Genomic DNA, 25542 nt, shown 5'->3' on the forward strand with positions numbered 1-25542 from the left:
TATGCATGCAGGTAGACCTGACATCAGCCAGACAATATTAGATTTTTCCATAGTGCGAACGTACAACAACAATTCACGTCGACGTCAAAGAGAAGTTGGGCTGTCTCATTGACCGAAATGTCGATGAAACAGCGAGAACGAGCGAGGAGTGTCTTTGCGTTAACCAGTGGCAATAATGCGCGAATGCAAAGTTTTTGCAGACAATGAAGCAACACAAAAACAACACCGAGCAGCGCAAGTGACACAAAATAATCAGAAGAGATAAGACTACCTCGTGATTCACAAAACTTCAAACCCTTGTCGTTGAAGTTCCTGCCTTGGCGTTAGTGCTTGAAACACTAAAACTGAAAAAGAAATTAAACAAAACGTCCCCCCAAGTTTCAGACAAAACTACCCGTATTTTTCCTTATTCTTTCTCTCCCTGAAAACTAAAACAACAACAAGAAGAATTACGCCTAGCACCGCAAGGACAATAACAGAAGAAGAGACAGGAATCCAAAGAGCAACACCAGACTCTAAAATAGTGTTGTGATATTGGCTGAGAAAAAGAAAACTTCAAACCTTGGTTGGTCGAAACCGACTGATCACAAAAACTTCCCGCAAAGCCTTCATCGCACGAGCAGACGTTGGCATCCGTGCAGCGACCATGATCAGAACAGTTGTCCAAACAAACAGGTAAAGAGCAGTCTGAACCGCTGTAGCCTTTGTCACAGGAGCATTTATCTGGAGCAACGCACTGCCCCTTGCCGGTACAGTTACCGGGACATAAAGGAGTAGAACAGTCGTCACCGGAGAATCCTGTAAAGCACGTGCAACTGTTAGGGCCAGAGCAGATTCCGTTGCCAGTACAGTTCCCAGGACAAACAATGTTGGAGCAGTCGGAACCGGAGTAAAAATCGTAGCAAGAGCACTCGCCAGGATTGACACAGACTCCGTTGCCGGAACAGTTATTATAGCAGAGTGGAACTGAACAGTCGACACCGGAGTAATCGATAGAGCATGTGCAGACGTTTGGAGCAGTGCAAATGCCGTGGCTTGAACAGTTTCCAGAGCAGAAAGCCAGAGAACAGTCAGAACCGTAATAGGAATCGGAGCAAGAGCACTCGTTAGGATTAACGCAGATTCCATTGCTCGAGCAGTTATTGGAGCATAACGGTATAGAGCAGTCGACACCGGAGTAATCGATAGAGCATTTGCAGACGTTTGGGGCAGTGCAAATGCCGTGGCTTGAACAGTTTCCAAAGCAGAAAGCCTGAGAACAGTCAGAACCGTAATGGGAGTTGTAGCAAGAGCACTCGTTAGGATTAACGCAGACTCCATTGCTCGAGCAGTTATTGGAGCATAACGGTATAGAGCAGTCGACACCAGAGTAATTGACAGAGCATGTACAGACGCCCGGAGCTGAGCAAATACCGTGACCTGAGCAATTGCTTAGAGAAGTGCATATCGGCTCAGTGCAAAGAGAACCGGTCCAACCTATTTGGCAGAAACAGGTCCATTTATCAAGGCAGAACCCGTTAACTAAAGAATAAGTTCAAAATTACCAAACAATACTTGTTCAGCGGCTCTGATTTTGTTAACCTTTATTTTGGCACAAATCGCCAAAGTAGTCCAGATTACAATCACAGACGCCTGGTCCCACACATTTTCCGCGGCCGTTGCATTGAAGTGAATTATTTTCTGAAAAACATGTAGGAACGTCGCAAGCGGGACCAGTCCAGTTAGTGCTGCAATTGCACGAATCAAAATCAGCGCATACCCCATTACCTACAGAAACGTTACAGAAAATTGGTCACCTACGATTGACTCCATTATGTACCTGAACAATAGCTGAACGTTTCACAAGAAGGCTGACTGCAGTCTTGTCCTGTCCATCCAGAATTGCACTCGCAAAAAAATGCATCCTTGCATTTTCCTTGCGCTGAACAGCCGCCCGGGCACAAAGGATAAAGGCAAGACGCACCAGCATATCCATCATAGCACGAGCACCTAGAAGGAGATAAACAGATTCCATTTCCGCTGCAATTTCCAAGAGAAGGACATTCGATTTTTGAAGAGCAATTAGGCAATGAGTAGCCATCGGTGCATCGGCACTGATTCGGACTTACACATAACCCATTTGACGAGCAGTTTCCAACATCATGGCATGTTGGAACGTTGCAGCTGCTTCCCGAAAATCCCGCAAAGCAGTCACAAGTTCCATTTGCGTTGCACTGACCGTTGCCTAAACAAGAGAACTAACTCACAGAGCTAATATAGACAAGTATTCGCACCAGAACAATTTTGCAAGTTTTCACAAGTGGGAACCGAACAATCATCTCCTCCCCAGTTAGGATCGCATAGGCATTTATCGCCTTCGAGACAAACCCCGTGACCCGAGCAGCGATTAGGCACAGAACAGACGATCTTTTGGTTACAACTAGGCCCGGTGTAGCCTGGACTACAAAGACACTCATCGACTCCTGTGCACCGGCCGTGAAGAGGCGAGGTGCAATTAGCCACGCCTGAGCATGTAGCTGTGTAAAAAAATTAGCTAAAACTACTTGCTGATGCGTAGTAATTAATTCACCTTTAGTGCACAGTTTCTGATTAATGACGTAACCAAGAAGGCACTCGCAAAAGCCTTCCCTACATCTGCTGTTTTCTGGGCAATCGTCGCAACCGCCTAAACGCGTAAACGCTAGAGAAACACACGAAGACATATAGGTCACATATTACTAACCTCGACTGCAGTCATCGCCCTTCCAAAGGCCAGAGCAATGACAAGTCCCGTTGTCGCACTCGCCGCGATTTTGACAGTCGTTAGGACATTTTCCTTTTAATAAGAAGTTTAAAAACTAGAACTCGCTGCTTGGCCCAACGCGGCATTACCCAAGTCAAAAGCAGTTTGATCAGCAAAAGATGAGTCTCCTGTTACTACTATGTCTAGAACACAGTCGTCGAAAAATTCATCAGCCAAGCCTTTAGCTTTACACATAGATTTTGCTCTCTACAAAAATATTATTGGAATTACGGTTGATATCGTAAAGAAAAAGCAAACATTAATCGTCGAAGAGCTGTAATCCGAAAGGTCGTAGCGAGGTACATGATGAGGATCAAAATAATCTGAAGACTTGAGATCTGAAGGATAAAAGTTTGAACTGTTCCAAGACCATACAGCACCTGCTGTAAGTGGAAACGATTTGACTTTCCCTAAAAATTATTTTATAAAAAATCAAGCAAAGTAATAAAATCTAATGCCTAACAGGAATCGCCAAAATATGCAGCATTTTGATATAGAACCCCAGTTGAATCAGTCATGTCGTTATTAACATTGCCGTCAAATATGCCGCAAAGTCCTTTGGTTTTATGCAGAAGAGCAACAGAGGCACCCACGGCAAAGCTAAGATGTTGACGGCGTAAATTAGAGCTATAGGCAGCTTCAACTGTAAGAGTCTCTCCGTTTCGGAATTGAAAGCGATACGTATAAGTTGATGAAAAGTTTGAATACAAAGTTACACCTGCCGCAACAACTGTTCTGTTACCCGAAGAAAATGACTGTAACCTGCGGTTGATTCTGAAACAAACCACGAGCTTTAATGCATGCTGATTACGAAAGCGCATACGTACCGCAGTGTAGGTGGTCTATTTTGTCCCGATGAATCACCGATAGAAACAATTGTGACAACACTTCCACCTACGTTCACTGCAACTGCTCCAAGTAACGATGTTTTTCGGTACTCAAAGAAACCGAGCTGGTACCCGAAATCATTCTCGCGACTTACGCAGCCCCAAAAAACTCCTATGCCAAAATAGTCGTACTCTAGTCCTGCAAAAACAGTTATTGAAATCACTGATGAATTGAAAAGGCTGTAAAAACTTACCATCTAATGTCCGAAGATGAGGATCACCAAACACAAAAGCCGGCAAAAAGTCTGTGCAGCACTGACCTCGCCAAAAAAAGGAACAATCGCACCTGTTTGAACCGTCTCTCTGTCGTTTACAAGTGCCGAAAGTTCCACAATGATTAGCACAACCGCAGTCAAGCAAGTCGCATGCGTCGCCAGTATATCCCTTTTCACAGATACAAGTGCGGCAATCAGTCGCTGGATCTCTTTGGCCGTGTACACAACCTTTGTCAACTTTCGGTTCTACATGACTTCTTTGTTGGGAAAATTTCCTGGTACCCTCTTTAGGAAGATCAGGCAATTTACCATCGTTTGTTTTGGTAGCGCCTCTTCCGTTGTAGCAATAATACCATCGAAGGGCTCGTTTGCACACCTCTACGCCAATTCCATCTGAGCAGTCGTCGTTGTAATTGAATTTAAGATTTTTACCACACCTATCACTTAACTTGGTGCTCCTGGCGGACGAAGCAAGTTTTAGTCGAGCAAATAGAACGTTGATTAAAGGATTAAAAAGATCTTCTGGTGTTGTTTTAGTCAAATCAATGTTCATCTTTTGTTTGAAAACTTCGTTCCGCTCCCTAAACACCTTTTGGCCGGATCTCTTCATGAAGTCGCAGTAGAATGACAAATCAACCTGCCATAATCCTAGCCCTCCGACATTTCTATACTTATTCAAAACCGTGCCGTCCTTGTTGCAATATGGCGGGTGAATTTTTGAAATATCGCGAAAAGTCTTTTTGTCTTTTCCAAAGTTAGACTCGACAGAGGCAATATCCTTTAGAAGGCTATCTTCATCAGGACTTAAGTCCACAAGTAGTTCACTAGAAAGTCGAATGGCGTCGTTTATAGCTCCTTGTGTTGCTAATTTTGAACCCAACAGGTTTATTATGTTATGACCATCTGAGGACGAAAAAATTTTGAGAAAAACACGTAAAAAACCAAGCACTTACCGCATCGATAAGAAGTAAATGGTAAAATTTTTTCCTCGTTTTGATTGTCTAAAAAAAGCAATGAAATATTTAGCAATTTCTGCAGGTTAAAATAAAGAAAGCAATTTATTTAAAGCTTGCATAGAAAACTTATACCAAAATATGTAGTCTTTACACGTTGAAGAAATTTTAAATACCTAAGGCAAAAGATCTTACCCCGTCTGTTCCTTCCACTTCCTTGCAATAGCAGCCTTTTCTCCATGGAAAGCAACGGAACTCCGAAAGGACACTTTTCTTCATTCCACGTAGGACAAACATTTGGGTTTTCACGGGTAAAGCAGCTTCCATAGTTTTTACATAAGGCTTCAGATGCTTCGCAGTATTGAAAACTTCCAGGTCCTTTAGCAGCCAGACGCTGATCGTCGAGACAATCCTCACAGTCTACGAGCGAAACCTGATCAGAACAGGAAGTGGCAGAAGCGTCATAACCGTCGCCAACAAAAATCTGACAGCTGTAATATAAGTATGACTGACAAACGACATTTGGATCAGTTGGACCACCTCCACTACCCGAGAGGCATCTCTGAGTAGAATCACACCATCCACAGCCAATAACTTTTGTGCATGTTGCACATGAGCTGTGCACCGAGCACTTATCCACAGAACAAGCCGGTCCTTCCCATCTGGAGTAGCAGAGACATGTGTTTGGTTGAACGCATTCGCCGTGATTAGAGCAACTAGCGTGATTGTAGCAAGCGGGTTCAGAACACGACTCACCCAGCCAACCAAATCTGCAGCTGCATAGATTACCTAAGCAAACACCATTACCGCTGCAATTGTATGGGCAGCTAGTTTCGCCGCTTGGTAGATAGCAAGTGTGCTTGTTTGGAGCCAAAACTTCTCCGGCCGGACAGCTGCAATTATAGGAGCCGTTTTTTCTCTTAGTGCAAAACACCTGACATGACCCCTTTCCGCCGTTCGCAGCACAAGGATTGTTATTGACTTTTCCTGTTGACGCACAACAAAAACCCGCTTATTAAGCTCACGTTTTAATTAACAGAATGCTTACCGGCTGTAAAAAACCACGTTTTCTCAGGTAGGCCTCTAAACGGAGCTCCAGACTGACCACAAGCCTGCAAACCTACGACAACCCCGTAGTCCAACGTGATAAAGTGAATCATCTCTGGAACTAGTTCAACTGAAGAAGGCAGATAAAATGTTAGTTTTCTTTCTAATACAAGCACTGCTGGAGAAGCAGACGAATCCAATGTAGCTAGGAGCCTCGAAGACGCCGATGGTAAATCATTGGTCGCTGTGACATTGGTGCTATACAGCCGTATGTACTTCGAAACTGTAGGCCGTTTGATCTTGAGCCGAGAACACCATATCGCATAAACGATTAAAACAACAATATTGGAAAGTACCTCTTGATTGAAAGCTATTGAAAACTTTTTTTGGTAAACGTTGACTAATCTATTGCCGGGGCTAAAACTTCCTGTGACAAACTCAGGAGGATTAGCTAACAAAAGCAGGCGTGAACAAGACAATAAAATGCAGACTGGTTTATACCTCCTGCCAGTAACGTAATACAACGAAGACTTGTCGAAATTCTAAAGTGAAAAACTTTATAACACGTGGCCAACATATAGCGACTGCGTACAAGCCAACTTACCCTTTGAGGTCAGTCACACTAAAACAAAAAGTGTGTACGCCGTTCTGGGACGAAGTCGGCGTCCACTTCACGTCGAAGTACTTGTTAGGATGAGTACCTAAAACTGGAGAAGAGCGCTGAAGCCCCAAAGGAGCGATCAGCATCACTTCTCCAACACTGGGAAAGAGTAAGTATACAGCTTTCACGCATAACCATTACTGCAAGTAACTTGCCTGGCACCAGCATCTTCGACAACCTCAATTCTGGCAGAATACGTTTCGTTTGGTTTAAGCGTCACGCATTCACCTTCAGAAATAGTAGAATCAGCAAAACGAACGCCAGCTCCACACTTTGTTCCGTTAGCCTTAGCCGTAACATTAATAAGAAACTGAAGAGGCACTTGACTCAAAGGAGCTGCAGACACCAACGCAGGATCACCGAAGTCCTCAAGTGTTAAAGCTACTGCATAAACGCCAATAGTAGACGCTGAAAAATGCAGAACGCAGGGGCTCTACAAGAACAATCAATTTTATCGGCCAAAATTTTATGTATTACCTTACAGGATCAAGTGTAGAGAGCGGTATTTCGCCACAAACACCTCCGCACTCGTTGAATCCTTTAGCCCAACGGCATTTAACGGTGTCGCCATCTGGGTCATTGGTAAGCACTGGAAGAGAGTAAGAACAGTGCTGTTGAAGTTGGAATACAGGAGACGTTGCAGAAATGGGCGACGAATTGACTTTCTTCGTGTCGCGACGAACAGCCAAATTTACTGACGTGGCAAGCACGTAATAAGGATCCTTCACGGTTACTCCAATCAAATTGTTAATCCAGGCAATATCAAGAAATCTTAAATTCAGAATAGTAAAAGAATCATATGATTTTAAATGAATAGCTTACCTAACTGTGAAAGGCCCGTTTCCAACAAATTGGTACTCGAACGTGTTTTCTCCTTGCGTCCAATCTTCAGACGCACTGTAACTAGTACAGTAGAATTGAGATCGCGCAAGCCTATAATTACGGTACGCGCAACCGGAAGCGCAAACCCAATAATCGTCAGTTGTTGTCTCTCCGCGAAGTGGACGAGAGGAAATAGTAGAATTGTCACAATAGAAATACCCGGAATGCGACCTTCTCCAAGCCAATTTGAATAAGAATTCAACCTATAACCAAAAACAGTGACCTTCCTGCCGGCTTCAACTGCAGAGTACTTTGTAGAGAGAAGAGGGAAAAAAGGAAAATGCCTACGCACATATATACGTAGATAAGGATAAAAATTTACGTATTTAATTAACTTGGCTGCCACGTCACGGTGACGAAAGCGGACAGGCATGCAGATTCACGTGATATCACGTTTACTCAATTAATTAGCAGAATCGCAGTGCCTGCAGGGATGCATCGATCATTTTCCGCGTTTCTCTAGACAGGCCACTCTGCGACTGAAGTTTAGTAGTAGCAAATAACCTTTCCTGGAACTTTATCGTCCGCTTTCCACGATATAGTTCCTCCACGAAAATGCGACCCGGAAACACAGCAGAGAAGTATGAAAAGAGGCAGAAAAAAAAACACCAGGTGACGCGTACGAGACATTCTCTAGGCGCGAGAAGTGACTCAGACGTCGAAAGTGCCTGTGAACGAAGAAACAGAAGCAAGGAAGACCTAGCTGGCGTGGCCGTTTAAAATTTGGTTAACTAGATTATACCAATGGGCCAATGCTAGCACGCCTATTGATTGAGTATTCAGATGACCCGTATAAAAGGAAAAAGCTCTGAGCACCTTCACGACCAAAAAAATAAAATTAACGTGAAAGGAGATGCTAAGCGGTAGTTTATACTCGACGACTGTCGATCCAGAGCCAGGAATGCCAAAATAACTTTAAAAATGCTGGGCTTCAGACGGCGAGAACCGACCGAGTTTTTTCAACGTCTAGACGTCAATTAATGTTTTAGATTCTTATGAATACGACGTCGAAAAAAACATGCAGAGCTTCATACAATTTAAGGCGGAGGCAAATAGGCGGAACTCTAAGTTCATGTATGGACCCTATAGGAAAATCTAATATTGTCTGGCTGACTTCTTAGGTCTCACTACTACTAACTACCTGCATGCATACTCTTTTCGATCATCGGCACAGAGTTCGATCGTTAAGTACTTCGTCGTCGAAGCAGCGAGTAACAGTTTTAGGCTGCCACCGAGAGCCTATCGACTTTGGATGAGGAAACGTTTCGCTAGGACGGTGGAAGAACAATCGATATCCGGGACGGCAGGAGAAAACCAGCGTCATTTGCTCATTCGGAAAGAGTTTACACTCCTTTCGCCGTTTCATCGGCGAGAAAAACCGAGTGAGAACGCATTCGATCGCCGAAAACACCGAAGATTGCCGCGATGGGAGCGCATTCGGACGCGTTCTGTGGAACTGTTCATATCCCGGATAATTTGAGAAAGAAGTCGAGTTAACCGGCTTTTCGATTTTATTTCATTCGCCTCATAGGATCAATTCGAGATTTGCAGAGTGAAAGCGTTTAGTGAAAACCGAAAACCGCCAGTCGCATCCCTATTTTCTTCGTCGACGACACTCACGCGACCACGCATCGACTTAGCGGCGAATAGCTCTATATCGAACGTATTATAGCGCAGATCAAATGAAGGTGGAGAGGCACATTTTTCATTTTCTTCTATAGCTGTTCTGTTATGGAGCTCTTCATGTTGACTTTGACTCATGTTCGTGTTGGACCTTTGAAGCCATCTAATTTCAAATCTAATCAACACGGTTTATTGTATGAATTGAAATTTGATTACATTACCAAATTTTAAAATGTCTAAAAGAGCCACTGGTTTCCATGTTTTAAAATCATTTGTTCCTCCAAATAGTATTAGAAATAGTTCATTTTTTCTCAATAGAGAACACGTCGACTGATATGCAGTTTGTATAACCTTATCAGTCAACGGAACCTGTATAAATAATATTCAAATTACAGTAATAATGTTTAATATTCGTTAGTACTTTATGACATTGTCGAGAATCAGTGACAATTAAATGAGCATTAGAGACCATTCTATCGCCATTAGTCACTCCCCATAAGACGATAGCAGATGGTCCTAAACCGGGAATATCAACAACACTAGTGGAATGACTATATAAGGGAAGAAGATGATGTGGTCCATCCAAATGAACTTGGATCCACTCCTACATAAACAAATTAGAATATCGACAAACAAATACAAACAAACAACTTACCATTGAGTTCAAATGAAAAACATAAATATCATCGAAATACTTTGCACCATCAAAACCGCCAATGAGAATTGCTCGATTAATATCAACTGTAGTGAAGGAATGTCCGCCTCGAGGATGTGGGTTTTTTCCTGTATATTGAGCTGGAATACAATTCCCTTCCAAACAAATGTCTAAATTAAATTTTACACGTCACTCACTCTTTCGAATGCAAAACAACCAAACGTCATTGTTTGATCCCCTGTCAGGATATTTTGAAGAAGGAATGAATTGAGATCCTGGTATTGGTGAAACAATTGTTGATCCGCATCTGCCCATCATGACTTCGTCTCCTTTCTTTCCTAACACGCACATTCCATGGTTCGCTCTCCTGCTGGGCGTTGATTGGTCATTGGAATGGATTCGCTGCCATTCTAACGTCAATCCATCCAAATTGTGAAAATCGTTCAAATAGACGTCACGGTCATCAGACGAGGTGTAGACACCGCCAAATTGATAAATGTCCCGATTTTGTACGACACAGATTCCTGCTCAGAAACATGGATGAGGAATGGTCAGACTGAGGGATGTTCGATATTGGTCGTCGCTGAGTCCATTCACTCGTCGAAAGATTCAAACACTCGATCACATCCTGAGTGCAATAGATCGATTCTCTCATCGCTGCTCCTCCCCAAGGAAGCATCTCTTGATCGATAATGACAGCGACGTGTCCCACTCGAGATGATCGAGGGACCCGTGGAGAACATCTTTCAACTGAAAACGCCATCCAAGAACACAGAACGAAAGCGATTCTAGAGACACAACCCAATAGAGAGAACGCTCCTTCAAAAATATCTCAAAAATACCTTATCAAGACTATCCGTCGGTGAAACGACACCAACGAATCGACGTGGTGTCAAACACGAAGAAAAAGGACGCGAAATGACAAGCGCGCATGCGCAAAGCATCACATGATACAAATCATTAATCCAAATTCACGTGAGAACTCCAGAATAGTACAAACTAACTACTTGTAGAGAATATTGGCCCGGTGTTCACCGTGTTGCCATCATGCAGAGCCTCCCACCGCTTACCGTACGCGAGTGAATTACACAGTGTGACGTCATAATTTTTTATGTTGTCACATATTCACGTGGTCATTACAGCCGTTAGCTACTAGGGTCCCGTATCAATCCGCGGACACCATCAAAACCCGGACAGCTCCGCGCGTTCCCTGCTTGACAGGGCCGACCGCGCACCAGTTATTTCGAAAGCCTGTGTCATTAGCATCTCTGACACACAACAGTTGCGGAGCCAGCGCGTTGCACATAGGAGCGAGAGGGACTTGTTTGTTTTTTTCCCCCGATATCTAATCTCGGACGGAAGCATCATATCCGGACAGAGCGATTTTCTCGTCAACCGTACACCTTTAGTACACAAACCACATATCGATCGAAAGCTCTATCCTTCCGCTATCTAATGCCGTTGAGACTACGTCGATAGGACCTGCGGTCGCCGAGAAAATCGAGTTTGAAAAGAGGCACCTCTGTATCAAGAGCCGGACACCCGATTTTCTTCTGAGCCGGATTCTCTCGGACAAACGGATGTAATTCGAATACGCTAAGAATACTAACGACTAAATTTAGATAAACAAGCAAAAGTGGCTAAAATTATCGACATTTTCATACAAATCGCACTTGCAACCGTTGTTTTTGAGCTACTAACCCACTTTCGTGGACCGTGTCGCATTTTCTCAGCTCTTCGCATTTTTTTACAAGGTTTCCAGGTTGCTTACACACTTTTTAGCGGTTTTTCTCATTTTCAAAAATTCAAATTTCAAATTTGGAAAAACTGCTTAGAAGGGCACAGGCGAAACTTTAGCCTTGTTAGGAACACCCAAAGAGCTCAGATTGGTGCCGCGCGATAGAAGAAACTAAGTAAGTTAGTAGAACGCTAAGTATGGTTGAGCGTATACCGTCGATTTTTGCACAGAACACCTCTAATCAGGCCATTTTTGCTTGTTTTGTCATAATATAGACGTTAGTATCCTCAGCGTATTCGACTTACATGCGCTTGTCCGAGAGAATTCAGTTATAGGAGAAAATCGGGTGTCCGGCTCATGATACAGAGGTGCCTCTTTTCAAACTCGATTTGCTCGGCGACCCCAGGTCCTATCGACGTACTCTAAACGGCATTAGATTAGCCTCGGTTCCAGACCCTCTCTCCCCCGTATGTTACCGATCCTCGGAGAGAGGTCTGGTACGGTCCCGCCCCTAACCCCGCCTATTATGACGTGGGGAACAGTATGGCGGACGAGCTGTACAAAGATCGTTCGTTCGCACCCGTTTCGCACGTCCTACAGCTATCCGATTAATTTCTCTGTTTCGACTGCTTACTCTTTTCTAAAAGCCACTTCTATTCGACCAAGGAACCGATCGCGTACTAAGTTCTATTCCGAAGACCTCGGTCGAATAGAAGTGGCTTTTAGAAAAGAGTAAGCAGTCGAAACAGAGAAATTAATCGGATAGCTGTAGGACTTGCGAAACGGGTGCGAACGAACGATCTTTGTACAGCTCGTCCGCCATACTGTTCCCCCACGTCATAATAGGCGGGGTTAGGGACGGGACCGTACCAGACCCTCTCTCCGAGCATAGATATAAAAATAGAGGGATTGGCAACTCCCCCTTTACGCGTGATCAATAGCTGGCCCTAGGGTAGTTACGTTTTTTCCCGGATGCGCTCGAATCTTGCTTACCGAAACACAAGCTAAGAGTCTCCCGGAGTTCTCCCTACGATTCGAAGTGATAATTCGAAAGGTCAGAAGCTCCATAGTACACTGCGGGAATTCGTACGGCTATGTATGGCGCCGATATGGACAAATTGCACCTCGCCCAACTGCGGACAGGTTGGGGAAGTAACGCTCGTTCGCGCTATGCTCGTACGCTCATAATTAGGCTTGCCAGTTGTCCTGGCGTGGAATAGGCGTTCTGTAGAGGCCGCTAAACCTTTCCTTTAGACACAGCGGCCGTTTTTCGTCATTTGTAGTGACTCAACTGCGGATAGGTTGGCTCATTGCCCGTGCGTTTGGCTTCTCTTCACTGTCGATTATCATAAAGAAGAGTCATTTCTGCGTGGAACTGGCATAAGCAGTTGTTCTCTCTGCCTGTCTTTACTCTCAGGCTGACCCTTTCTAGTGACCTCTAACTGGCACGTGACTTATGGCGCTAAACTTCTTTTGCTTAAATGTTTTTTGGCGTAATTACTTTTTATTTTGTCCCTAGAATGCCTTTGAGGAAGAAAAATCGCTTCACTCGGAAAAAATACAGCAGACATCGCCCTCGTTCGTCAGCTCAGGCTGCAACTATCGAATCGTCTGGAAATCAGTCGACTGAAAGTGGTACCTTTTCGAAGAGACGTGCGTTCTTCGTATCTGAATTATTTGCGCGCATTTAGACACAACGCTCGATTTTGAAGAGGAAATGGTACGGTGGAGCGTGCAACAGGCGGAAGGAAAACTGCTGTGTTCGAGAGTCGTCGCTCTGTCTGGCGAGACGGATCTGCGTTCCGCAATGACTCATTCGGTTGTCTTGGACACTTCAGCGGGGCTTACAAGTTTGCGTATCCACAGACGGTCGAGTGGCCTTCTTCAGTGGCACTGGCAGATGCGGCCCCACTCTCCAAATGCTCACTTAAACAAATCTCAAATAGCCTCCTATTGACACACTGCGGAAGCAGAGGATCGTCGTCGCACATCTCAATCTCAGCGTAGAACGACTTCCAGAGTTGAGGAAGCACGTCGATTCGAAGTGCCATGAAAGCTTCAAGGCACTTTTCGCGATCGGAAGGTCTCCAAGGACGGGAAGAGAGAACAGGAAAGCAGTCCTGGACGTTTTTGGTGAGCTCTTCGCCAAATTTTAGAAGACGATGACGAAATTCGTCTTGGAGAAGCGTTCCGGCGTCTTTCTTCAGCTTTTCGTATCGATGGGATACGGCAGAAGTGACGTTGGACTGCAGCGTAGCTTCAAGAGCGCGTACAAGAGCGGACATGATGGTGAATGGGAACGTAACTACCCTAGGACCACGTAAATCACGTGATAAGGAGGGAGTTGCCAATCCCTCTATTTTTATATCTATGCTCCGAGGATCGGTAACATCCGGGCGAGAGAGGGTCTGGAACCGAGGCTAGCATTAGATAGATGAAGGATAGATCTGTCGATCGATATGTGGTTTATGTACTAAAAGTGTGAGAAAATCGCTCTGTCCGGATATAATACTTCTGTCCGAGATTAGATAAAACAAACAAACCCCTCTTGCTCCTATGTGCAACGCGCTGGCTCCGCAGCTGTTGTGTGTCAGAGATGCTAATGACATAAGCTTTCGAAATAACTGAAGCGCGGTCGGCCCTGTCAAGCAGGGAACGCGCGGAGCTGTCCGGGTTTTGATGGTGTCCGAGGAATGATACGGGACCCTACAGCTCAGTCCTACCTACACACTGTAAATACTTTCATGATTGCAATGTTTTCCTAGTTAGGAAAATTGTTTGCTGATACTGTTAGGATCCCCCCGCGATGCCTTGCCACGGCCTCTAGGCGACTCTTTGGGGACGACGATAAATATACGGTTGTCTGCAAGGTTTGTACATTTCCCAACTGACCCACGCATGCGCCCCAAGTTATGACATGCAAACATATAGCGGATCGCAACAATACGCACACTTATGTCGAATCTGATATGCGTCACAATATCCCAGTTCACGACATTTGATCTGCAGCTGACAAACAATCGACGATACTTTCAGTTGGCTCAAGGCTTTCTCGCTACCACGTCGACGTGGATAGCGCTGGTGGGAATGGGCTCGTCCTTTTTCCACCTATGTTTCTTTAATAGTTTCTCGTAGTCACCTTCCGTGTCTTCGATCACTGGAGCAGCATTGAAGCATCCAAGGCTCGTCGACTCCCACCACGTCAACAAAGCTTCGCAGTTCGGAACAAAATACGCTCTTTCTTCTTCGGCGCTGCAAACGATTTCGAACCCCGCGTCCGTGAGAAGCTTTTCCCAATAGGACAACGGCCTGTAAGCCCAACCGACTGCGGATAGGAAGTCGTCGTACGAATTTTCGTACTGAGTTGCTGATACGTCGCGAATGTATCCCGTCAATTCTCGTATCGTCGTGAACCCGAACCTTCCCCCCGGCCTCAGCTGTCCGTAGATTCTTCTCAAGATTTTTTCGTGTTCTTCGGGGAGAATCCAGTGCATGACGTGGTTCGAGTTAATGACGTCGTAAGGCGCGTATTTCGCAGACTCGTCAACTGATCCAAGATGGACTTCGACGTTTGCGTGCGCGGCGTGGGCGTCGAGTCGACGTTTCGCCACTTTGATTCGATCCTCGTCCGGATCGATTCCTACGACGAAGCCGGTGGAGCCAACCCGACGTGCCAAGTCAATGAGCACGTTGCCTGTTCCACAGCCGAAGTCGAGAATGCGATCACCTATAACCGGCTGCAAAGCGTTGTCGAGAAAATTCGCGGCATCGGATTGCTGGGTGAACTGCGAGAAGCGTTGGTAGTTGGAAGCGTAAGACGTCATCGTGATCGAACACGGCTGACTATGTATGACGAGAGGAGGTTCGTTGCCTTTATGTAATCATTCAATCAAGGGCGTCAGCTGGCGTACAGCTGACGCAAGCCACGCCTCTCACAGCAGTGCTTTACGATCGCGAAGAGAATCTACATATATAGGTAAAGTACAAAAAGCGTCATCTGTTGAATCACAATACACCGTAATTTAAAAGGCAGCATGCAATTTTGTGTCGTCAGCTAACAATGAGACTTGCAAGTCTCAAGTTTACTCAAGGCTTTTTTCGCCACCACATCTGCGTATACTGTTGAGAAAAGTTCAGATGTTCGAGTCCTGAAAAAACCACCCCTGACTCTATATTGTTAATGTTATTGATATCGCCTTGCACTTACTCAAAAATTAGCAACGGCAGCTGATTGCGGAAGTGGACATCTCGCGGCTAAAGTCCCGGCACCTTAATTAAAAAAGGAATAATTAATAAAAACATAAAAATAATTACTGTGCCAATTACCTAATCATATGTTCTCACGTAAACGGATACAACGTATTGGGCAAGAATTGTCTTTCGTTTCGACGTTCTTTAGCGTGGGAAGAATGCTCAAAGCAAATGCATTCATTCCACGTGAATTCTCAGCCTTCATATGGTTCCCTATAATAAGGAGAGGCCTATAACAGAGCTCACGGTAGTCGAATGATGAAGAGCCTAATTTAGACCCTCAATTAAAAATCAAAAAATCAATATTAAATTATTACACCTCTACAACGAAGCAAAAATTGGCAAAAGCCTAGCTGCGTTATGTCGCTCTGCAACTCTTTGAAATTTTCCTTGAAGAGAAAGCACGAAAGCCAATATTCAAAACCAGAAATGGTAAAGAATTCGTTAAAAAATTCGTTCCCGATCATCAAGGGTCCCCTCACCGCGAACATGAGCACCAATGCATGTGCTCCAATTCTTCAGGATTCCCACGCAGTTCATAGAGCTTGTGATAGTCTTATTATCCTAGAACGGATTGATCAAGATTATAGACGCCTGTAGAGACGAAAGGAGTAAATAAATAAGTATTTTCAAACAAATTTACACCATGTGAGATATCGTCTTTATTTACATCCAATAGATTTACGAGTTACCACAGCAATGATCAAAGATTAATAATTACCTTTTGGGGTATCCACAGGACTGAGCTAGGATCGCTTCCTCTAAGGCATTCTTAGCAAAAAGCGTCTCCACACGTCGTAATCGATTTTCGGTTTCACTTTCGATTTGCGTGCTTTGTCACTGCTACTACACTGCCACAAAAAGCAGACACTATAAAAACGCAAAGAGACAATAAATAAATAATTAAATAATAAATTATTACTGATGACGTCTGCATACTTTTCTTCCTCTGAATCCTCACCCTAGACTAGCGCAGTTGGTTCCTAGCAACAACATTCGGCCTTAATTCTACCTTTCTACCCGCCGTCGCGCTCATTCAATTGAAGTTCTAGTCCCTCACGAACATGAGTTGCAGTAAATTTACATGCATGAAGAGTTCCACAGCCATAGAGAAATAGGAGAAATTCCTCCTTTTTTAGTTCATTTGACGCTGTTTAGGAAGGTGCACGTGCACTCTGCAGAAATGTCACCGCTCTCACCATTTCAGCACTACGTTCCTATGGAAAAAAAAATGATAAATGTGTCTCTCTGGCTCAAATCAAATGTAGTCAGTCTTCACCTTCACGTTCAATAAGCTCGTACTGCCCTAAAATACGTCCGTGATCGAGTTAGTCGCCGCTAAGTCGATGGTGCCGGTCGCGCGAGTGTCGTCGCGCGATCGCTGAAGAAATAGCAAAGCGACTGGCGGTTTTCGTCCTCCACTGAACGCCTTTACACTGTGGGGCTTGAATGCATCCGCTGAGGCGGGCGAAAAGCAATCGAAAAGCCGAATTCTTTCTCATTTTCAGAAGATATCCGGGACGTCAACGGAGACGAGTTCGCGTACCGAATTCGCTCCCATCGCGTCGCGGCAATCGTCGGTGTTCTCGGCGACCGAATGCGTTCTCACTCGGTTTCTCTCGCCGTTAAACGGCGAAAAGGGTGTAAACCCTTCTCGAAGGAGCAAATTACGCTGGTTTTCTCCTGCCCTCCCGTATATCGATTGTTCTTCCACCGTCCCAGTGAAACGTTTTCTCACCAAAAGTCGATAAGCGCTCCATGAGAGCCTAAAACTGCTACTCGCTGCTTCGACGACGAAGCACTTCACCAGATGAAGAGTATGCATGCAGGTAGACATGAAGTCTGCCAGACAATATTAGATTTTTCCATAGGGACGAACGTACATATCGTGGCGTCAGCAAGTCCATATATGAACTGGAACTACAAGACATGTAAAGTTCCGCCTATTTGCCTCGTCTTCTATCACGGATAATTATTATCCGTGCTTCTATGGAGCTCTTCATGTCTTCGTATTCGTGAGGAGTGACGTCTCGACATCACAGAAATTCGCTAGATTTTTGCTGCCTGGAGCCCAGAATTTTTAAATTAATTCATGACGTTTTCAATCGTAGGCGTCTGGATTGACAGTCATAGGGTATTTGGGGTTGCATGATCTCCTTCTATGACAGCCGCCTTCAGATCCGACGCGAATGAGGTATTCTCCTTCGTCGAAATCACCCACATAACACTTCCGGAGCGATGTACGCAGCGGTGCCTCGAGGCGTCGATCCAGACGATTGATAGCTCGACACTGCGCTCACAGCAGCCAATTTGGAGAAACCGAAATCGCAAATCTAAAAAAGACATACGGTACATAAACCTGCCAACTCATAGTATATGGAAACACGCCTTGCACACGACGTCATCCCCTTTCTTTTCAACTGAAACGTTATCAGATTTTAAGTCGTAGCGAATAACAGGAGGACGATTCTAGTGGAGATGAACCATGCCAGTTGCAATTTGCTTGCCAATCGTTATTCTCACCTCCATCCTTTGAATCGCTTCATCGTCAGAAGAGAGGAGCTCGCGCAAGTTGCCTCCGCTTACGAACGCCGTTACTAGCGCCTGCCGTTGGTGCAGAGTCCAATTAAATCAATGACGAAACGATGAGGAGCGATTTGAAGAAGGATGGATGCTTCCTTCTTGAACTCTTCATACTCTCTTCATATAAAAGTTAAATTTACAAGTAAGATAAATAAAAAGTAACTTATTTTCTCTTTTTCGCTTGAAAATGTGAAAAACTTTGACAGCAACCGCATTCTCTTCCTCGTCTTTTTTCAGTATCGCTTTGTAAACCACCCCGTATCCACCTAAGCCTAGGTAATCGTCCGTTTCATCGTACGCAATTTGGGCTCAATCAATTTGGAGAGAAGGTTCCAAAAGAAATACCTAGAGACAAATATTAGATTACGATTCTCTATGATACGAGTTACTTGTTGCTTTCCCCGTTCTGCGTCACATGGATCAGATATTTGACACGGAAGCGGACCAGATTTCAAGCTCTGCATGACAAGTGATATTACCATAATTATATATGTATTGATTATGTATATACCATTGGGACGCGTGATGGTGACGTTTTGTAAATACCTTTGAAGCCATCTGATTTAAAACCTAATCAAACACGGTTTATTGCATGAATCAAAATTTGGGTAAATTAACAGATTTCAAAAACTCTAAAAGAGTCACTGGTTTCCATGTTTTCAATTCATTTAAGAAATAGATCATCTTTCCTCGATAGAGAAGAAGTCGACTGAAATATTGTTCGTATAACCTTATGAGTCAACGTAACCTGTATAAATAAAATTCCGATTAGAGCAATAATGTTAAATATTCGTCATTACTATAACAATGAAATAAGCAATAGAGACCATTCTATTGTCATTGGTCACTACCCATAAGACAATAGCACAACGTCCTAATCCGGGAAAACCAACAGCACTTGTTGAATGACCAGCTAAGGGAAGATGATGAGGACCATCCAAATGAACTTGAATCCACTCCTACATAAACAAATTAGAATATCAACAAACAAATATAAAAAAAAAACACTTTACCATTGAGCTCAAATAAAAAACATAAATATCATGGAAACACTTTGTTTAAGACGGAGGCAAATAGGCGGAACTCTACATGTCTCTAAGTTCATGTATGGACCCTATAGAAAAATCTAATATTGTCTGGCTGACTTCTTAGGTCTTACTACTAACTACCTGCATGCATACTCTTTTTGATCATCGGCACAGAGCTCGATTGTTAAGTACTTCGTCGTCGAAGCAGCGAGTAACAGTTTTAGGCTGCCACCGAGAGCCTATCGACTTTGGATGAGGAAACGTTTCGCTAGGACGGTGGAAGAACAATCGATATCCGGGACGGCAGGAGAAAACCAGCGTCATTTGCTCATTTGGAAAGAGTTTACACTCCTTTCGCCGTTTAAACGGCGAGTGAGAACGCATTCGATCGCCGAAAATACCGAAGATTGCCGCGATGGGAGCGGATTCGGACGCGTTCTGTGGAACTGTTCATATCCCGGATAATTTGAGAAAGAAGTCGAGTTAACCGGCTTTTCGACTTTATTTCATTCGCCTCATAGGATGAATTCGAGATTTGCAGAGTGAAAGCGTTTAGTGAAAACCGAAAACCGCCAGTCGCATCCCTATTTTCTTCGTCGACGACACTCACGCGACCACGCATCGACTTAGCGGCGAATAGCTCTATATCGAACGTATTATAGCGCAGATCAAATGAAGGTGGAGAGGCACATTTATCATTTTTTTTATTTTTTTGCACAGGAATGTAGCTATTGCTGAATGGTGACACTGGTGCCATCTGGAGTGCACGTGCACCTTTCTAAACACCTAAAAAACATCAAAAACACGAAGGAAAGGAAGATTTTCTTCTATAGCTGTTCTGTTATGGAGCTCTTCATGTTGACTTTGACTCATGTTCGTGTTGGACTAGAAGGTCAATGGAGTGAGTGCCACACCGAGTAGATGGAAGAAAGCTGAAGGTTTCTATGTGCTGTTCTAAAGCGAGAAGGATTCAGACGAAAGAGAAGAATAAGAAGTAAGCGCACGTCATCAATAACATTTCATTCATGTATTTTATTGTCCTGAGTTTCTAGAGCGTTTGCTTTATGTGCCAGTGGTAGTAGCAGCGACAAAGGACCAAGCTCTCAAATCAAAACTGAAACCGGAAATCAATTACGACGAAGTTGTGATGCTCGTCGCTAAGAAACCCACAAAGAAGTTTCCTTGGTCAGTCCTGTGCAAAACCATGTCCAAAAAGGTAAAAATTACAAAACCAATTGTACTAATCGTTGACCAGTGCTGTTGCAGCTCGTAAATCTATTGGATCTTAAGGACGATATCAAACAGAGTGGCGTCTTGACCTCGGCGAATTAAACTCGGTCATATATCCATTCTCTTTTCCGCTAAATTTTGTGTCGGTAATTGACAAGTTTGTTATAATAGGCATCCAAACATAATTTCAGTTACTGTATTAGAAACAGAGCTTCAATCCATAAAAAGTCCCGGATACACAAGCGGGGGCGGGAAGGGATGAGATTGCGACGCTGTGCTCATGCGCATTTTTTTGCTGCACGGCGTGGCCCTGTTGTAGGATATTCTACTTGTGACCGTGCCGCCGTTGTCTGATCACATGTCAATTCAGTTGTTATAGAGCATATAACTGTCAGAGCTCATCCGTAGCAGCAAAGAAGATCTCGTTAGGAGAAAGTCCACCGTTATGGTAAAACCACCGGAAGCTTTTCTTAAAATGAGCTTTAACGTTTTTTTGTTAGGCGTCTGAAGTGGTAAGGCAGAAAACAGGTGAACTTGTAGCAGTTTACTACGTCGTTTTCTTTTAGTCACGTGAGCCTGTTGACGAGAACTCGCCTATTACACCAGAGGTATGTATAAGGCGTTCACTCGCTGACACTGTACTACTAGTAGAGTTGTGATAAATTACAGACTTTACCCAACCCGAGTGCTATAAAAGCGTGTCCTCAAGCATTAGCATTAGTAGTACAGTAGTGTATTAGCCTATGCCATGGCACGTAATCGCAAGCAAGCCAATCAGAAGCGCGAATTCAAACGCTACTCTGCTACTCTAATCTCGAATAGATAGTATAGGCGATGAGTGGGATAACCCATTTACTGTTTTATACCACTCTAATGGTCGTTATTGGCTCGAGAATCTCACGTGCTATTGTATAACAGGAATTTTGCAAGTCGAGAGCAAAAGCTGCTCGGCCGCGGCCAAAATATGATGGAGATTCTGGGCAAATCATGTCAGACGCTTATATGGCTTTGCAACACGCAGAAGATTCTTCGACGGCGTCGCCAGAAATTGAAAAATATTCTGGACGAAACTCGCCAAGCAAGGATGTCAAGCAGGCCGAAGCTGCTCCGAAGTCTCCAGAAGTCGACGAAAGTTCTAGACAAAACTTGTCAAACATGGATTCTAAACAGGCCGTAGCTGCTCCGACGTCTCCAGAAATCGACGAAAATTCTGGACAAAACTTGGATTCTGAACACGCAAAAGCTTCCCCGGAGCCACCAGAATATGACGGCAAGTCTGGACAAACCTTTTCAAACATGGATTCTCAACACGCCAAAGCTGCTCTGACGCCATCAGAATATGATCGAACAAACTCGTCAAACATGGATTCCAAGCAGGCCAAAGCTGCTTCAACGTCGCCAGAACCTGACGGAGATTCTGGACGTAGCGCATCAATGGTATTCATGGATTTCAATCAGGACCCTGCTGCTCCGACGCCGCAAGAAAATGACGACGATTCTGGACCAAACACGTCAAACATGGATTCTAAACTGGCCAAAGCTACCCCAACGACGCCAGAACGTTTCGGAGAGTCTGGACTTAACGCATCGAAGGCATTCATGTATTCAAAACAAGCCAATGCTACTCCCACGCCGCAAGAAAATGACGATGATTCTCGACCAAACGCGTCAAGCATGGGTTTTAAACACGCCAAAAATGCTCCGACGTTGCCAGAACTTTTCGGAGATTCTGGACTTAACGCATCGAAGGCATTCTTGGATTCTAAACAGGCCAATGCTGCTCCGACACCGCAAGAAAATGACAGAGAGCAGGCAAGAGCTGCTTCGACGCTGCAAGAAAATGACGACGATTCTGGACCAAAGGCGTCAAACATGGATTCTAAACCGGCCAAAGCTACTCCAACGGCGCCAGAACTTTTCGGAGATTCTGGACTTAACGCATCAAAGGCATTCTTGTATTCTAAACAGGCCAATGCTGCTCCCACGCCGCAAGAAAATAACGGAGATTCTAGACGAAAGCATTCAAAGGCATTCATGGCTTCTGAACGCGCCAAAGAAGAGTCGAGTAAGAAATTCGTAGTGTTTTTCCTTTTACAAGCGTTCTAATTTTACCTGAACATAGTTCCTTTGTTTTCCAGCACGAGACCTTTTGCTGGAAACCGAAAGCAAGCTTTTGATGTTTGTTCGCCGGATCAAGCTGTTCTCGATGAAATGGATTCTTTGTATCCGTTGCTGAGCAACGGCTTTGACGAAAACGTTGCGATCGGTACTTGCAGAAAATTGATTTCGATTTTTATACATGTTTACGCGCCAGCTCTCTCGGTAGGTGTTGACAATCCTTGCTACGAAGGCGACGATTCTAACATCGATTGCGAAAAGGCGAATGCTGAATGCGACCCTCTTCCGTCCGACATTGATACGTCATTGTACAGTAGCAATGACAGCATCACGAACAATGTCTACGATCTGGTTGATTTTTGCCACGGGGAACAGGTAGAAGTTTGCATTCCAATAGGGGCAGCCGATGAAGGAAAAAGTCAGTTTATTGGCGAGAAATATGTCGAAGGTACGAATTACACGTTAAATTTCTGCTCGAGTTTGACTCGGAATTACTTTATTTAGATTCACATTCAGATGATACTAACGAATTTGCTAAGAAAGCCAGCGTAGATCAGCTTGAGGTGAATATCCTAGTCGGAGCAGTGAATGAAGAATCATTTCAGCTCAGCAACGGAGAGAATCCTAGCTCTGAGGGTATTATAGTTTGTATTTTTGTCCGTTCAACTAACTCTCACCTTTTATTTAGACTCAGATTCAGGTGGTTTGGAACCAACTGCTAGCACTTTGGAAGCAGAATCTGCTCTTCAATTGACTTCTTCTCCTCCGTCACCCCCTTCAAGAGATGCAGTGACGATTGAATTAGCGCCACTTGCCCCTTCCGAGTCGGAGTCTGACTCGATCATCAGCAACGATCAGCAGAGAATCGAGAAGAAAATAAAAGAGATGTCTAAAGTAGAGAGAGAAGCTCTGCACGTTGTAAGCAGCCAGCAGCTAATTCTCGATATATTGGACTTAGAAAAAGAAGACGACAGCGACGAAAGTAAAAACTGCTGCAAAGAAAAATGCGGCTTCTGCTTAGAATCGAAAGCTTTGTCGTGCTGTCTCTCTAAAGCGGGATCGTGCTGTACGCAAGTCCCGGTGAGTAAATCGTTTAAGAAATCTGCCAAGGTTGGAGCAAAGTACGCTCTTGCCATTATCAAACCGCCTGCCAAACTTACGACTCTGCTTCTGAGGCTTCTAGAAATCGGTTTTTTTGCTCTAAGCATTTACGTTTATGCAGCTGAAGCGTCCGAAAAAGGCTTCATCACAAAGCTTCAGGAGAGTAGGTTCACTCTCATTCTCTTCTGCTTGGCAACAATTGATCTTGCTTTCGGACTGGCTCTTTCTTGCTTTTCGACATTTCTTGCAGCGCGTAAATCAATCAAGCTTACATCGTATTCTAAATTAGGTGAAGAAGAGAATCCGAATCCTCGAGATGCACAGAAATCTGGCTGGAGTGCAGTTTTTGAATTGTTTTCGAAAGTGGTAGTGTTTTTATTAATCTATCCGCTTCTCATAGGCGACATCTACGAATTTGCTTTAGTTTGGAACGCTAACAACGCTGTTCTAGCGATTGATGAATTGGCCAACCCGACTGCTGTCTCCTTGGCGAATCTAAATGATTCTGACTTTGTTGCAGTACTCAAAAGTTCGGCACTAAAGGATGTCCCAAAGTCTGTCGTTCTCGTAATCGGACTTCTTCTCACTTTTTTTGACATTTACCTTCACCGTATTCACATGATGCGAGAAAACTTTAACAGAATCAGAAAGCTTCAGAGAACAAGGGAATCTTGTTGCTTCAATGTCATATCTCGTTTGATAGCCCACAGCGTATTTCTCATGCTATTCAACATACTTCTACTTGTCGCAATTGGGTTTAAAGCAGTAGAAGACAATGATCTAAATTGCTCCCTTATTGACGCAATCAAAAGCTGCAAAAGCAATGGCGAATTTAGAATTATTGTAAACAGCACTTTAAAAGGCCCTTCTAATTACTCGCCGAGCGGTGACCCTACGGTTTCAAACAAGGCATGGTTCATGATAGCAGCTGGCGTCGCTTTGCCACTGTTAAGCATAGCAATATTCATTGGCACAAATGTACTTTGGTTTCAAGAGTACTTCGTCTTGCTTTTTCAGGGAGTCATGAGCAAAGAGGACAAAGAGGAATACGAGAAACTGCCGCCAGATCTCCACGATTACGCTTCAAAGGTTAAAGAAAGAAAGGCGAAGAGTCTAGTGGCTGACATGCTGGACGACCGACACTACTCGTCAGAATTCTCTTGCTGGAATCGTTTTGTTAAATCGTTCTGCGATCTGAGAGCTATTCTACTGGTCCTACTCTACTGGTGTTCTGTTTTTGCTTTTCTCGTATTCACTTTTGAAATGGCATCTACCAAAGAGTCATTCACAATGTTATTTGTCAATATTATTTTGGGTGTGGCGATACTGTCATTGGCGCTGATAAACGACATCGTCACGCTTGTCCTTGCTCTGACTTGGACTTTCCTAGTATTTGGCGGTGCACTGGCAGTCGTCTACGTCATTGCTGCAACCATAGTTGGCTACTGTTTGTATTGCGTTTTCTGCTCGGACAAGGAGAAGTAGTGGTACGCTTGTCTGCATGTTGTTCTGTACGCATGTTGCGGGTAGTGACCAATTTGTTTTCATATGTTTTCCATGTTCCAACGTTTCGATTTCGCCATTGGCGCCTAGCGTGCGGTAGAGAGTTTCTAGAAATTCTTACGGAAACATTTTTCACTGCGGGTTAGCGAGCTGCACTTCTGTTTTTAGGATTTTCGAGTGCTCCGACATGATAAGAGCAACTGTAGCTCTCACATGAAGTGAATGCGGTATTCAGGTCCGCAAATTGAGGTGACGTAAGTTTTGTCTTGTTGTTACGAAACTGTA

At 44.1% G+C, this 25542-nt stretch overlaps 4 protein-coding genes and 1 long non-coding RNA gene across 13 annotated transcripts; 1 reads left to right on the plus strand and 4 right to left on the minus strand.

Annotated features, from left to right (window-relative positions):
* Positions 1-173: 173 nt before the first annotated feature.
* Positions 174-8367, minus strand: LOC136198863 (uncharacterized). Of its 2 annotated transcripts, XM_065988919.1 has the most exons (25): positions 8302-8367; positions 8170-8243; positions 7932-8095; positions 7368-7630; positions 7028-7316; positions 6701-6978; positions 6489-6644; positions 6386-6426; positions 6241-6335; positions 5886-6183; positions 5033-5824; positions 4838-4885; positions 3864-4787; positions 3610-3808; positions 3246-3556; positions 3041-3192; positions 2872-2989; positions 2723-2815; positions 2570-2665; positions 2274-2516; positions 1820-2224; positions 1582-1767; positions 562-1521; positions 395-515; positions 174-344 (listed from the first exon to the last, which is right to left on the minus strand). In XM_065988919.1, exons 3-25 carry the CDS (start codon positions 8055-8057, stop codon positions 290-292), a joined length of 6249 nt encoding a protein of 2082 aa, XP_065844991.1. In that variant the 5' UTR covers positions 8058-8095; positions 8170-8243; positions 8302-8367; the 3' UTR covers positions 174-289. The 2 variants fall into 2 exon arrangements, with proteins under 2 accessions (XP_065844991.1, XP_065844992.1); XM_065988920.1 differs by lacking the exons at positions 8170-8243; positions 8302-8367 and having other exon boundaries at positions 7932-8148.
* Positions 8277-11738, minus strand: LOC136198864 (uncharacterized). Of its 2 annotated transcripts, XM_065988922.1 has the most exons (8): positions 10548-11738; positions 9903-10493; positions 9706-9845; positions 9472-9654; positions 9272-9419; positions 9128-9225; positions 8462-9079; positions 8277-8393 (listed from the first exon to the last, which is right to left on the minus strand). In XM_065988922.1, the coding sequence occupies exons 2-6, from the start codon at positions 10054-10056 to the stop codon at positions 9185-9187; spliced, it is 666 nt and encodes a 221-aa protein (XP_065844994.1). In that variant the 5' UTR covers positions 10057-10493; positions 10548-11738; the 3' UTR covers positions 8277-8393; positions 8462-9079; positions 9128-9184. The 2 variants fall into 2 exon arrangements, with proteins under 2 accessions (XP_065844994.1, XP_065844993.1); XM_065988921.1 differs by lacking the exon at positions 8277-8393 and having other exon boundaries at positions 8419-9079.
* Positions 11739-14303: 2565 nt separating this feature from the next.
* On the minus strand, positions 14304-17298 carry LOC136198831 (carboxy-S-adenosyl-L-methionine synthase-like). 5 transcript variants are annotated; one of them, XM_065988872.1, is made up of 7 exons: positions 16974-17298; positions 16707-16911; positions 16634-16656; positions 16416-16564; positions 15770-16258; positions 15651-15712; positions 14304-15591 (listed from the first exon to the last, which is right to left on the minus strand). In XM_065988872.1, the coding sequence occupies exon 7, from the start codon at positions 15265-15267 to the stop codon at positions 14485-14487; it is 783 nt and encodes a 260-aa protein (XP_065844944.1). In that variant the 5' UTR covers positions 15268-15591; positions 15651-15712; positions 15770-16258; positions 16416-16564; positions 16634-16656; positions 16707-16911; positions 16974-17298; the 3' UTR covers positions 14304-14484. The 5 variants fall into 5 exon arrangements, with proteins under 5 accessions (XP_065844944.1, XP_065844943.1, XP_065844942.1 ...); XM_065988871.1 differs by having other exon boundaries at positions 16617-16656; XM_065988870.1 differs by having other exon boundaries at positions 15770-15907; positions 16177-16258; positions 16634-16911.
* A 237-nt stretch (positions 17299-17535) lies between these two features.
* LOC136199085 (uncharacterized) lies at positions 17536-19766 on the minus strand. Of its 2 annotated transcripts, XR_010672959.1 has the most exons (10): positions 19447-19766; positions 19291-19391; positions 19078-19236; positions 18896-19025; positions 18789-18847; positions 18667-18735; positions 18441-18622; positions 18218-18394; positions 18083-18163; positions 17536-18027 (listed from the first exon to the last, which is right to left on the minus strand). It is a non-coding gene; the product is annotated as an uncharacterized lncRNA (long non-coding RNA). The 2 variants fall into 2 exon arrangements; XR_010672958.1 differs by having other exon boundaries at positions 18218-18622.
* Positions 19607-25392, plus strand: LOC136199084 (serine-rich adhesin for platelets-like). 2 transcript variants are annotated; one of them, XM_065989197.1, is made up of 12 exons: positions 19607-19958; positions 20026-20299; positions 20358-20521; positions 20572-20681; positions 20739-20983; positions 21036-21047; positions 21102-21143; positions 21454-22600; positions 22658-22801; positions 22862-23101; positions 23158-23289; positions 23342-25392. In XM_065989197.1, exons 5-12 carry the CDS (start codon positions 20981-20983, stop codon positions 25237-25239), a joined length of 3618 nt encoding a protein of 1205 aa, XP_065845269.1. In that variant the 5' UTR covers positions 19607-19958; positions 20026-20299; positions 20358-20521; positions 20572-20681; positions 20739-20980; the 3' UTR covers positions 25240-25392. The 2 variants fall into 2 exon arrangements, with proteins under 2 accessions (XP_065845269.1, XP_065845270.1); XM_065989198.1 differs by having other exon boundaries at positions 20139-20299.
* Positions 25393-25542: the final 150 nt, after the last annotated feature.

This window comes from Oscarella lobularis, chromosome 20 (genome assembly GCF_947507565.1).
Source record: "Oscarella lobularis chromosome 20, ooOscLobu1.1, whole genome shotgun sequence".
NCBI classification, from domain to species: Eukaryota; Metazoa; Porifera; class Homoscleromorpha; order Homosclerophorida; family Oscarellidae; genus Oscarella; species Oscarella lobularis.